We start from the raw sequence: 14,357 nt of genomic DNA, 5'->3' as shown, positions 1-14,357 counted from the left end.
GCCTCATTTCTGGGATACCACTTGTCTTGGATACCTTGTTGCTCTGCCTAGAGTTCTACTGAGACGAGGGGAGACATTCCCTAGCTTGGGGGCACTGGCAGCCTGTGAATCTCTACTAGATGTCCCCTTATGAATTGCTGTGGGAAATAGAAAGATTTTGCTGCAGCACTGCCCACCATGAACTGGGCTTAGGAAAGCCACTAAATTGTGGTGTCATGTGCAATGGTACAGAGGCAATCCCCTGGAAGATGAAGCTGTTGGTCTACCGGGATTAACACAAACAAGATACAGTGAGCCAGATGAACAGGTGGCTCAGTTCTCCACATCAGCCACTCTGCCACGACAATTACTCTTCCCCCACCATGGCTACCTGATCAGTCACTTAATGAAAAGTGATAGTAGAGCAAGGCCGAGCTTGGTTGCTGGAAGGTTTAGCCTCACATGTGTGGACCACAAGGCAAACATGGCTATCAATCGGTCTATCCCCCACCTCAGAATGGCCACAAAGGACAGAAGTAGCAGGGGTGTCCTCCCAGTGGATACATTTTGGGGAGATTTTCTGCTCACTTGCTTGTATAGAAAGAGAGGAGGCCTGAGGTTAGAATGTAATCACTGAAGGACACTTAAGGACAGTGACAGTGTCTTAAGATATGTGTCATTGGATTTGGTCACTGTGTGGACACCATAAGGTACTCAAAATGAGCCTATTGGTGCCACTTCTGAACACTCAAGCTGTGTGGTACTGTCTATAGTTCTATGAGATTTCCTCTGGTGAACCATTTTCCTCTATAATTGGCTTTCTTGAATTGTCTTCATAGAAACACTCAGAGGTTTGCTGCTCAATTTTATATATCATCGTGAACACCAGTACTTGAACTATGTGAGATTCACCTGGAGTTAACTCAAAATCCAACATCATAATCAAGTCCAGCTCCCCCCACCCCCAATATTGAAAACTATTATGTTTTAGCCAAGATCGCCATAGAACATCATGGCACATGTTTCTGTGTGCCTCCAACTCAGGTCATCAGAATTTTCTTTGATGCACGCCGTTCTTTTACTTATGTTAGTCTCATAGGCTTTAATGGAGCAGAAACTTTAATAGCCTCCTTTGCTTTGCTTTTGTTCTCAGAGGTGGCTGCCGTGATAAAACGGGACATGGTTGGAGAGTGATAACAGCCCCTGGTTTTCAACCTTTATAATCCTTAATCACTTTTAATTTCATTTTCATGTCAGTCATTTGATGGGGCCACTTATTGAGACCATAGGATATGCTAACAGGCCATAACAAACAGGATGCTATCAGACTGAATCAAGCAGCAGAGAAAATGGTACAATCAAGGGGTACAGTAACCATGAGTGGCATGAGGCTGCTGAGAGTGGAACACAGCGTACCATTTTACAATCCACTTAAAAAAAAAGCGTAACGGAAGGTAGCATATTCTTGAATAATGGCTAAAAGTATAGCATAGCAAATAAACACGTAAGGTAGTAAAGAGTGATTTACTATCACTGTGACATGATATGATACACATACCCGAGAAATCAAGGATCCATTTCCAAACCCTTATAATAAAACGATATCCTAGAGAAGAAAGCCACATGAATTTTGTTGTTTCTCGACGCATACAAAATTTAGCTTTAGACTCTGCTGTAGTCCACTAAATGCGCAATGGAACTGTGTCTGGAATCAGTGTGCATACCTTAATTAGAACATTTTATTGCTGGAGAACCGCTAATGATTATCTTTGCTGTCACTGAGTCAGAACCTTTCCTTGCCCGTGGAGGAAAGGTTTTTGGCTGAGTGTCAACGCCGGCTGAACAAATTAGACTGACCACTGAATGTTGGAGTGACAGGGACAAGTTTTTATTTTTAAAGATTTATTTATTCTTATTTCATGTGTGTGGATATTTTGCCTACAGGCGTGTCTGGGCACCATATACCTGCAGTAGGAGTTACAGGCAGTTGTAAACCACCATGTGGGTGCTGGACACTGAACGTGGATCCTCTGGAAGAGCAGCCAGCGGTCTTTACCGCTGAGCCACCTCTCTGGCCTCCTGGAGCCTGCATTGACTTTTTTCTTTCACGGAGGACTTCTCTGCAGGGCGGTGCTCCTCAATGTTTCCTTACACACGGCAGGTCTTCTCTAAAAATCTTTTTAAAACCAAACCCTTGTAAATCCTGTGCCGTGTTGTCAGTGAAATTTATGTGAGATCCCAAATCCTCCTCTGTCATCATCATTTCAACAATGTTCACAGCATCTGCTCTGGAAGCTGATACATTTAAAGGAACTATGATGCTGCCAGCCCTAAGCGTGTCCCCCTGTTCACCATCTCCTGGGCTCTCCCATCCTGTGTGCTGTGTGCCATTGACATCTTTATGTGGCATGTCACTATACTCCTGCTAATAAATAATTATTACTGGTCTGGATGATTTGTAAGGGGCCTGATAGAAGAGAAGCAAAACCTCATTTGGAGTAAGAGGCGTAGTGGATGTATCTACAAGACAGCACATAGCACAGGAAGACATGCTGACCTCAGGGAAAGAGAATGGGCCAGTCATTGACACTGACCAACCTCTGGTATTTGGTATCACAGCATTGGGACAGTGAGAACATGATTAAATTAGTTGTAGGAGCAGGTTTATATAATGCATGGGCCCCATGGCAAGAGCTCCTGCCCATCAAGATTAATGGAGTTGATGGTACAGCAGGCTAGTAACCGAGGCTAATGCTGAGCCCTGCTGTGGGACCATCCATCCAGGAACATAAACAGAGATAGCAGAAACTATGCATATGATTAATGCATACAGGTTCTACCCTGAAAATGGCAATGATTCATTTTAACTGGAACAAACACTCTCCAGGTGTGAATTTGACGGTTTTTTGGCCCCAGTGCCTCAGCCAACACCATTTCCTGAGACTGCACAGAGTGTTCGTCCTCAGCACAATGCTCCAGGTCACATCGCTGCAGAATACCAGGTGCACTGCAACAAATGAGGTGCGTCACTGGGCTGCTCCCCTAGGAAGTACTTACGTTTTTCTAGAAGCTTCCAGCGAGGAAGTATAGTGGATGGACTGTGGAAGGTATAGTTTAGCTACTAGCTTGAAGAGAATGCCTTGTGAAGATGGAATCCATCTTTGAAAATTAATACATATCCCCAAAGGCATGACAATACGATGTTGGATCCCCGGTAGGTAAAATCTACAAAACAAGAATTAAGGTTGGAAATAACAGTGGCTTCACTTTCCATCCTTCCTTATGATCCACCACAAATGTTTTCTGTTTCTACCCATCAAGGTGCTGTGGCTGAGAAGCCTCGACTCACAGAGAAAGAATACATTCATATATTCTAGAGCTTCTCATGTAATCGAGCTATAGCTATGCTATCACTTGTCACTTGCAAGTCAACAGAGGTGAGCAGAATGCATCTCCACCTAGGCAGAGGCTGGGCCCTGTTCATCAGCAAGAGATGGAGCAGATCCTTCTCATTGAGCATTTTGGTATTCAGGTGGCATATACACCTATTTCTTGATGTTCATTCCCCCAAGACTGGCAGTGGATAAGAGCAACTGACACAAGAACAAGATAACTGAAGGTTCAGCCCTCATGCATTGAGGCCTTAGTCAACAGTGCAGCCCAGCCTGGCTGGGGAAGTGTAGAATGAGGATTCAAGGAAGTAAGCACCATTTACACTCTCAAGAGGGTCCACAGCAGTTGGAAAGAGGTTGAAGTTCACCCTATTGACCTTTCTCTTGAAAGTTTTCTGTGTGGGGAGGGGTGGGAGGGTGGAGAGAAGGCTCAAAAGACTTCTGGAAGTTTCTAGATCTCATATGAGCAAATGAATTTGAACAGAGAGAAGGGAGGGGCCTAATGGAGTGTGGTGTTCTGTCCAGATCTTTTTCTGCTCCAGGATTGAAGCTCTCCTTCAGAGTGTGAGCTGCCAACAGTTCCCAGCTAAGTCTCCACCATAGAACCCTCCACTAAAGCCTTCAGCCATGACAAGAAAGGGGATACATAAGAGTCAGGCCCCACCCTTTGGGTTAGCCTCATTCTGGTACTCTATGTAGGATTAGCTGGCTGTGACTACATCATGACAAAAAAAAATCTCTATTTTTCTCAGTTTCCAGCACTCTACCTTAATATTATCATGTAGGAATTTCCTTTCCAGAGAAACCAGTGACATCCCAGGTCTTGGTCAGAGTATGTATAGCTGTAGAAGGCTTCAACATACATGGTGCTTTGAACACCAGACTTTCTATTCCAGGGACAAGTCATGCTATGATCTGTTGGAGGTAAATTGAATTCAAGATGCTTCAAAAGATAGAGAAATCTTGGCCTAGGGGATATGGCCAAATTCTATTCAGTCTTTCACACCAAGAGGTGGTCTCTCCCCTTTTTCTTCCATAAGACTCTCTGTTCTCTGCCCAAAGTTTGATTGTGGGTCTCTGCATCTTTCATCCCCTGCTGGGTGGAGTCTTTCAGGGAACATCTATGGTAGGCTCCTGTCCTTTTCCCTCTCTTCTGCCACTTCTGGTGTCTATTCTCTTTGCCTTCTGAATGAGAATTAAGCATCCTCCCTAGGGTCCTCCTTGTTGTTTAGTCTTTTTAGGTCTGTAGATTCTAGTATGTTTATTCTATATTATATCTAATATCCAGTTTTAAGTGAGTAGAGGAGCTCTAGAAGGAGACCAACAAAGCCAAAAAATCTGAGCCCAGGGAGCCCTTCAGAGACTGATGCATAAACCAAGGACCATGCAAAGAGAGGACTTAGACCCTCTGCTCAGATATAGCCCGTAGGTATCTCAGGCTCCATGTGGGTTCCCTAGTAAGGGAAGAAGAGCCTATCTCTGAGATAAACTCAGTTGCCTGCTCTTTGATCCCTTTTTCCTGGAGGGACAACCTTGCCAGTCTACAGAGGAAGAGGATGCAGGCTGTCCTGATGAGAATTGACAGGCTAGGGTCAGAAAGTAGGGGAGGAGGACTCTCCCTTTCAGTGGACTAGGAGAGGGAAACTGGAGAAGAGGGAGGGAGGGTGGAACTGGGAGGAGATGAGGAAGAGGACTACAATAGGAATATAAAGTGAATAAATTGAAATAAGTGAACAAACAAACAAATAAATAAACAAGACGGGGTCTTTCCCATTTTCTCCTTTTTTCTGATGTCTCCCTGGTATTTGACTGACGCTGGAGGTTCTTTTGGTCTGTTGATTCCAGTGGGCTGCCTTATGGCTGCTTCATGTCTGATATGTGCCTCCTGGGCATGCATCTCATCCCTGATTGGTGTTCAGAGCTTGTCTGCCAGACTATAGAAGAGATAAAGGACTTTTACTTGAAGTCAGAGTCATGACATCCCTTAATGGGAGCCATTATGTAGCTGCTACTAGAAGCTGTCTCATAGAGAAACTTCTAGAAATGTTCAGTATAAGATAGAATAGGAATTCCAGTTACTCAGTGTGTAGTGTCCTCTGCCAGCCTTATCTTGTCCCTGTGAATGGAGACTGTGATATAATGAAGAGACTGCTCTCAGCATGCATGATCTTATGGGGTCATTGGACAGAGGCCTCAAATTTTTTATCTAAAAGATAGTATCACACGAACACAACAAAGACACAACATAACAGCAAGAGAGATCGCTTAATAGTTGTATACCGAAATCATTCACCGCCTAGAAGAGCATTCTTCCGAGTGACTCTTGCTGACTTCTTTATCGTTTTGTGCCATAGTAATCACGGTCGCAGGAGGGCTTGGTGTGATGGTACCTCTTAGAGCTATGCAGTGTAGTGACCCTACTTTCACACAGCCTAACCCAGAAAGCTTATGACCCAGGACTTCAGCTTCAGGTGATAGAGTTACACAGGCAAACAGCCATGATCCTTTTTCGACCTTGGGGACAGAACTGTTCTCTGTAGCTAGGTATGAGAGTCATGTGAGCACAGAGATGCTGGTCCATCTGGAGATGCTGAAGGAGAATGCAGATTTGAGCTGCTCATACAGAAAGTAAAGTCTTGTCTCCTGGCATCTGGGTTCTTTCAAAAGTATAAAGTTGGCATCTAATGCTGCTGCTCTTAGTCTGATGTTAGAGAGCTGCTTTAAATGCAGCTTTGGTGGCGCTTGGGAAGTTTCCATCACCAGCTTCCCAACATGCAGTGTTTCATCTGGCATTGAACAACTCTTGTGGTTACCCACCCCTGTTTATCTGCCAGTGATCAAGACCTCCACACAGCAGTCTTTGCCTACACAGACTGATTCTTGCCTACCTAATGTAATAGTAGGTACACTGCGTCTCCCTTTTTCTCTCAGCCATCCTGCCCATAGACACCTGTGTTTCCTGAAATTTCTCGAGCCACGAACCTTCTCTTCTCACTAACTAGAATCAATGTGTCTTATAACCAGGGTGATGTTTTACTAACATACCTGTTTTCTAAGAGGAATTAATCATAGCTCCCATTCACTATGAAAAACATTCCAAATTGGGTGATAAAACTTTATGCTCACCCCACTTATCACTATCTGAGGTCCTCCCCTTGATAGCCTGGCCTTCACGCTCTTTTCCCAACATGTAGGTCATATACTCCTAGGAGAGGCGCCCAGCGAATTTGACAGATGTCACTCATCCTCACACCTAGGCACTGGAGGAAGAAATGGCTCTTCTCTACCTGGACTGAGATCCCCCCTCGAACCTCCACTGTCATCCATCTACACATACCTTAATGTTGAGATTGTTCATCTTTTAATACAGACAAAAATCTAGAATCATCCAAAAGGGATGCCTCTGATCTTGTCTGCAAAGGGGTTTTTATAAACGTTAAAATGAGGAAGGAAGATCCTACCCTGAGGTGGACAACACTATCCCTGAGCCAGGGTGCCTGAACAGGAGAAGGTGTGTGGAATGCCACTCTGGCTCAGTCTTGCATCCTGACTGCAGAGTCAATGAGACCTGCCTGCTGCCTGTTGCTGCAGATAAGTCTGCTCTTGCTACTTTGCCTACCACAATAGACTGCACCTTCAAACTCCAAGCTGAGTTAGACCCTTCCCTCCTTAAGATGGTTCTTGTCAGGTAATACACCTTTGGAGACTTCATCTAAGCCAGTTCTCCAGGGTCACCTGGCTTCCTGTGCTTTTTCCATGTCTGCAGGGTCTGTGGGTCTTTGTTGCAAGATAGAACAGTAAGGTCGAGGTGAGAGACTATAACAGGCAGTTGCAATAAGTTACAGGGAAGACTTGGAACAAGCGTGGTGTTACGTCATGGTGGAGGGCTCCAGCAGAATGACTGAAGACTGTGGAGTTGGGACCTTGCTGATAAAAACAGGAATTCCAGAGCTGAGCACTGGTGTAGTGGGAACTCCTGCAGAGTGACTGGCTCAGGTGTGTGTGTGTGTGTGTGTGTGTGTGTGTGTGTGTGTGTGTGTGTGTAGTTGGGACCTTGCTGGTGGGAACAGGAATCCTGGGGACAGAATGAAATATCTGAATTTTGATAAGCGCTAGCCAAGCCAAAGAGTCATTTTGTACGGAACAGAGCACCACTTCACAAATTGTTCTTTTCCAACTGCCATCTTTATTCCACCCCAGATGAATGGGCTTTCTCACAAAACAAACAAACAACCCCCAAACAAAAAAACGAACAACCTCCCCCCTCAAAAGCAAGCAAGCAAGCAAACAAACAAACAAACAAACACAACTGCAGTGGTAATAAGATATGCATGGATTTCATGAATGCCCAAACCAATTCACTTTCATTTAATACCACACACCGTACAGCCACAATAACAATATCCTCCTGGAAATACAAAACACTTCCACAATAGTGACCTTTCCATGGTAAACGGGGAGGAGATCACAGGGAGACTTAATCAGGACTAATAGAGAGACAGGTTTCTCAAAGCTTTAGATCTTAAAAATGACATGTGGGAAAATGTTGTGGTAAAATGTTGTATTATTTATTATTGGTATATACCAATAAAAAACACTGAGGCTTGGCATGGTGGCACATGCCTTTAATTCCAGCACTTTAGAAGCAGAGTCTTTATGAGTTTGAGGTCAGCCTGGTTTACATATTGAGTTCCAGGTCAGTCAGGGTGATACAGTGAGACTCTGTTTCAAACAAACAAACAAACAAAGAAACAGACAAACAAACAGATATTCATGAAAAATGTGCTTTAAACTTTAATTATTTAAATGTTTTAAAATATTAACATTTTAATAGTGTATATTAATTGTGCAAAACAGTGGATCATATTATGACATTTCCAAATATATCCATAAGGTACTTTGATCATATTTACCCCTTTTATCCTCAACTGCCCTCTCCACCCCTTTCCATCTTATTCCTCACTAATCCCACATCCAATTTCATGCTCTTATCTTCAGATTCTGCATATGCAAGAAATTACACAATCGTTCGAGTCTGGCCTATTTCACCAAACATAATGAGTTCCAGTTCCCTCTATAACCACATGAAGCCAAGTCCTTGGGAATGGTGCACAGATTACCTCAGAGCACATCTTAGGAAAAGAAGGAACCTATGAAAGGCTCTGGTTTAGTCTCAAAAGGCGAGGTTCTTGTAACAGTTTGGGAGCTGTGAATTTTCGGTCCAGGTGTTTTGTGGCATCCTTGACCCACTTTCGATTGGGGTCAGCACAGATCTCTTTGCCCAACTTGGTCATGAAGCTGCAGAAGAGAGCAAACAGTCAGGAGGATGCTCTGAAAGTCCTCCCCTTTTCTCCCAAACCCTCCGGAATCATTTGATATGGGGCGCAGAGATCACTGTGGTACAAAATGGTGGTCAGAGTAGGGATGGGACTTCAGGCTCTGCTCTTGCTGGCCTAGTGAAGACACTTTTGCCCTTGGACATGAAAGGTCTAATGTAGTCAGGAACCAGCTCCTATGCAGAGAGCTGAGAGGAAACTTGTGCTGTGAAAACTCGTGGATTGCGTGTCAAACTGTCTGATTCTTTAATTAGGACACAGCATTTGACTGTGCACCTTGGGAATGAGTTTGGGGCCTGAGGGCCTTGTGGTGTGTTGGAGGATGGGGGTGGGGTGCAGTGGGGGTGGTGTCTACTCACACTACAGCTTTCAGGGTGCACCTGCTGTTGGTGATTCTCCTGTAGCTCTTCAGTAGTGATTTGGGGATCTTCTTACTGGTCATGATGAAACAGCAGGAAGCTGGGATAGAGCCTACATTTAGGGAGAAGGAAATGGACAGGAAGAATGAATCGTCTGTAATCCATGGATATTTTATATATATATGCTGAAATCTGTAGGAAGAAAGTCAGGAGAAGGTAAGGGTGCATCAGGGGTGGATGTAGAATTCTGCATCCCTGTACCTATGACGAGGCGCACACCCCTTCCCCTTCCCCATGGTCTTCTGCACAGTGGGGGCCCATCGTCTCTGACAAGATGCGGTGTACATGACACCGGTAACGTGTGCTACATTGTTGAGCTCACTGAGAGGCTGGCTCCGGGAGCAGGCTTACCCTCCCCTCCATTTGAGACCTGAGCATGTTTGTGTCAAGTTCCCCCCAGGATTTGTCTGGCAAGGGGATGAGTGTCCAACTCTGTGACAGAGAGGAGAGAACCTAAGAATGGACTGTGAACAACAGTACTGTGTCCCAGAGAGCAGCTGCAAAGGGAACTGTCACTAACAGGACACAGAGAAGCTGTCGCCATGAACAAGTACTCAGTGGAGAAACTCCCCTGACTGCCTCAAGGGCTTCCTCAGCCAGTTTCTGTTGGTTTTAAGCCCCCAATTTGATTATGTTACCTTTCTCTTATTAATTTGCTCTCCAGGGAGGGTACTCTTCTCCGTTCAGAATTCCTTCAAGAGGAAACTCAAATTTACTGCCTCAACAAGGTTTCCCCAGTAGATTTTTACTGGGTGTTTTGAGCATAGGATCTGATGGCATCCTCCAATCCTGTGTGTGTGTGTGTGTGTGTGTGTGTGTGTGTGTGTGTGTGTGTGTTGTTTTCACTATTGCTTTGGCTTTATATGTAATTAATAAATACACTTACTCATTCAAAACTTCGAGTGTGGCTACACAATCTCTTCCCCAGACCATAGAGAATATAATTAGCATCACCAACAGGCTATGAATCACCATTTCTGGTTAAAGGAGTGGACTCTCATAAAAAGTGAAAGGGGGTGTACACATTGACAGACAAGCGATGAAGGGAGCAATGACCCATAGACATTTGGCTTCCCCTATGTCACCACTAGAACAAAGGAATATCCATCTTCTGTACCTAAAACTACAGTTGCAGGGTTAACATGCAAAGATTTTTTTTGTCTCTCTGTGAATATTTTCTTTGGTCTCTTCTTGTTTGCAAAGAGTGTTCGCTGATCAAGGTCATTAATTTCCCTGCAGGCTTTTGAAACAGTGCAAGAACTTTCTCAAGACTTTGAGACCAGAAGGGAGAAAGGTAGAAATTCAAGTGCTAAAAAAGGGTTGTCTACAAACAACAGAAACAAACAAACAAACAACTCAAAAATTAAAAAAAAAACTTGACAGTTTAATAATATGTCAGGTAATGTTAATTTAAAACACAATAGCCTGTATATAATTTGCATTCAACTCTTATTTACAGAAGTGAATGTTTAAGTAATTAGAAGAAAGAAGTTTAAAAATGTAAAGATGAAATTATATTTTTATTAAACAGGTAAGTTTTTTTTAAATATGAATTTTATGTGGTAAGACAAAATAAAAAGCTTAAATCCAAGTCACAAGAGGCCTGAGTAAATTGTGCAAGGTGCATGGAGGATAGGACTTAAAGACCATGTATGTTTGATGACTGAAGGCCTTTAAAATTCCTCAAGGCACTGATCTTCTCATGGCAACATTTATAAAAACTAATTCAAAAACCAAAAAATGCATGTCTAATTGAGGTAGTTATTGTGCCAACATTGTTAGGCTAGTTCATACTTGGGAGAAACAGCATTTTAGCAGCATCAGAATTTATTCAAATTTTGTTTTGTCTAAGCTATATATAGATGTCACACCCCTAAAAGTATAACTACAACAAAGGCCGGCTTTTGCCAGTTTAAAAGGGAGTAATATGTCAAATTCTATAACATTACTAACTGGCTTCACTTGTCCAATGCTAAGCCTTTAAGCCTTATTTTCCACAAGACAGTCAGAAATATAAAAGAAGAAAGATACACTATAAAACAAGCCAGTTGAGAACTTAACACTTTCTCTTTAAGAGATACCCCCAAAGTCAACTCCAGATAAATACATATGCACACCATACATTTATTTCTTTGCCTGCACAGCCTTCTTTGAACATGCCCTTCCTCCTTAAGTGGCTACACAGGTGTGTTTCTCCCAGAATTTAACAAATCGTTCACAAGACATCAGACCCTTCAAGATCTTACTGTTTTGATTCTACTTTGTCTCTTTGGTCCATCACTTATGACTGAGATTGTCCAGTTTCTAAGCCCTAAATCCTCAGATAACACAGACAAAAGCAGCTGACTCCTGACCACATGCTCACCTCCTTCTCCTGAGGGCTGGTGGCTCACCCAGAGTAATGCCATACATCCCAGCCATCCTGTGTGTTAGCCCAGCGAGGGACTCATCCAGCCTTTTCATTAATATCCCTAGCCAGCTTTGAAGGAACCAGGATCAATCACCACCCAATCCCCAAAGACTGGATCCCAAATCCACTAGGAGGGACTCTTATGCTAAAAACAAATGTATACATTAAATATGTTAAAACTGTTAAAATGTGTTGTTTTGAGCTCACTGAGAAACTGACCCTGGAAGCCAGGTTGCTCCTTCCCTGTTTCAGACCTAAGTATGTTTATCTCAAAGTTTAATCCTTTAAAAGCCCATGTCTGAGGAAGGTCTCACACCCACCATCGCTATCCTGCTATGACAGCTGGATAAATAAGCGAACTAAGAAAATTAAAAAAAAAAAAAACAACTAAACCCAGAACTCTGAAAGCAACAACAGCACAGAAAGAAAGAAAGAAAGAAAGAAAGAAAGAAAGAAAGAAAGAAAGAAAAGAAAAAAGAAAAACTCATCAACAAAGTCTACAGTTAACTAACTTTTGGTTATGTTCGTCTCATCCCACAATGTATTAAATCAATCTACTTCATTTGTCCCCAAATAATAGAGCTGGCAGTGCCAAATAACTGCATACAGGCAATTTCAGGGCTGAACACAATGTACATTATATTGCTAAGTTGTTATATGTTGTTTGGGATCTCTTAGATGCTGTCTTTGGAAGTGGGCTTGCTCCCCCATCTCAATTTCAGACCCAAATATGTCTGTCTCAGAGAGTTCTTCAAGAGCTCTTGCTTGGGGGTGGACTAGGCCTCCAACTCTGCAACAATAAAGAGGGGACAACCAGACATCCAAGAGTAAAAGTGTTATCCCCTTCAGAACTGTTCAAATGTGAACTATTGCCCACAGAGTTTATTGTCATTTATCCCATGATATAACAGTGCTTGCTTTGGGAAAGAGAAGCCACATGTCCAGCCATGGGGAGCATATCCATGGAAGAAAGCTCAAAAAGGAACTCCCTGTTCCCCAACTTCCAGCCAGTTTCAGGTGGATGTTATGAGCCCCAATTTGGTGATGTACTTTTCTGTTTTCCTTGCTCCTTGGTTTTGAAGCCTCACCCAGGCGGGGACCCTATCCATTGGGAATCCCAGATGACTGCCTTAAAAAGGCTTCCTTAGTCAATTTCTGCTAAAGATTTTGCACAGTAGAGTTGATATTTTGTGCCTCTCTCTATCTCTCGCCATCATTTTTTTTTTTTTTTTACACTTTGGCTTGCTCTGTACTTAATAAACTCACTCATTGAAACATAGCTGTCAAATATCATTCTTTCCCAGCCAGAACAAAGAAAACAAGAAGGCCCCATCACTCTGGTCCCCTTTTTGCTGACATTAAGAGGAGCACACAACAGTGTGCTCGTCTCAGAACCAGTCATCCAACACTCTCCATTGTCTGCTTTCTTGGCCATTTTAGTTGGCTGATGATATTAACCAGTTTGGTCAGTAAGGGAGAAAAAAAAAATATCACACTTCTGAGCTGGCAAGTGCCACCAATGGAACCTTTGAGCATTCTTTTCCTTTGCTCCACTGATCAGTCTGGGAACCCAAGAATACAGCAGAAGCAGAACTCGTGCATTATTATTGCTTATTATGGGCAAGGAGCCGGCCCTTGTTGATTTGACTGGGATTAGCTGTCACTGTAGTGTGCATTGGTTTACACACTCAGTAAAAGTAAGACATCGAAAGATAATAAAACGGGGTAAGAAACAAACACCTACAGCAGGTTCTTAAACAGAGTCGAAAGGAACCAGCTTGAGAGGTGTCTCAGGACCTTTTGTTTTCACCACTATTGCTATCTTAGAATCCTGCAGAAACTCTTACCCCCAAAACAGGTCCTTCCATTTCACCAATATCCAAATGCTCACTGTGCCATACACAGACCCACACCCAGACACTGTGAGGGAAACTGACTGTGTAGACGCACTTGACACTTGCCTACTCATGTCAGAGGTGGGGGGAGAGACAGACAGGGACATAAAGACAGAGAGACACAGAGACATAGGAAGACAGAGACAGAAACCCAGAAACACACACACACACACACACACACACACACACACACACACACACACACGATAAAGTGAAATATGAAAGTGGGCCGGTATCAGTTCCAGCGATTTGACTGTCTGGTGTTTCATGTCCTGTCTTTGAATTGCAGGGTTAGCAGCAAGTCTCTGAAGAGTCCTGGTGTATGGCTAGAGAAATGGCTGACTTCCCTTAAAGGATTACCAGGAGACTTACCTGGGTGAGCCAGCACCTCGGAGGTGAAGGCAGTGGTCATGAGCAGCAGGCACAGAAGCACTGTGGAGATCTGCATGGTGAAAAGAGAGAGTTGGAGGTTTCTGTGTTGATCTCAGCCTCTGTACTTTGCTGGCTATTTTGTCTACCTTTATAGAGAGCAGAGTGGGTGGAAGCTTCCAGAGAAAACTCTGCCTGCACAAGGTCATGAAGGAGGGGTCTTGAGCAGTGGAGCACAGGCCAGCTCCTGAAAAAACAGCAAGACAGAAGAAACACAATCCTGTGGGTGGGACTTGGCATCTGTTAGGGGATGAGAGTGAAAAATGAAGAGATTATGTGATTATGAAATGTACTAATCATTGGGCAGTGGAAGAGAAGCCAGGGAATGACGAGGGAAAGCCAGTGGATTTAAGAGCCCTACTTGGTTCCTGTGTTTACCTGGTGGCCTGAAGGTGGCCCGGAAGGTCCCCCTTCAGAAAGCAGGGCATGATAGTGTTGCTTGTCCTTTATAGGTAATTCAGCAGCTATACAATCTTAGTGTCCAGAAACTTAGCATC

At 43.5% G+C, this 14,357-nt stretch overlaps 1 protein-coding gene across 1 annotated transcript; it reads right to left on the bottom strand.

Annotated features, from left to right (window-relative positions):
* Window positions 1-8,141: 8,141 nt before the first annotated feature.
* LOC129686113 (eotaxin-like) lies at window positions 8,142-13,970 on the bottom strand. Its single transcript, XM_055619829.1, has 3 exons — window positions 13,804-13,970; window positions 9,067-9,178; window positions 8,142-8,669 (listed from the first exon to the last, which is right to left on the bottom strand). Exons 1-3 carry the CDS (start codon window positions 13,877-13,879, stop codon window positions 8,522-8,524), a joined length of 336 nt encoding a protein of 111 aa, XP_055475804.1. The 5' UTR covers window positions 13,880-13,970; the 3' UTR covers window positions 8,142-8,521.
* Between the last annotated feature and the right edge of the window lie 387 nt (window positions 13,971-14,357).

This window comes from Psammomys obesus, unplaced genomic scaffold (assembly GCF_907164565.1).
Source record: "Psammomys obesus unplaced genomic scaffold, mPsaObe1.curated_primary_1811, whole genome shotgun sequence".
In the NCBI taxonomy this organism is placed as follows: domain Eukaryota; kingdom Metazoa; phylum Chordata; class Mammalia; order Rodentia; family Muridae; genus Psammomys; species Psammomys obesus.
Note: the sequence above shows the minus strand (reverse complement) of the source record. Positions and strands in the feature narration are given on the sequence as shown.

Coding starts and splice junctions, on each gene's coding strand:
- LOC129686113 (XM_055619829.1), bottom strand. CDS start 13,879: ATGCAGATCTCCACAGTGCTTCTGTGCCTGCTGCTCATGACCACTGCC. Junction 9,179..13,803: donor CGAGGTGCTGGCTCACCCAG/GTAAGTCTCCTG, acceptor CCCTAAATGTAG/GCTCTATCCCAGCTTCCTGC. Junction 8,670..9,066: donor TGCACCCTGAAAGCTGTAGT/GTGAGTAGACAC, acceptor TCTCTTCTGCAG/CTTCATGACCAAGTTGGGCA.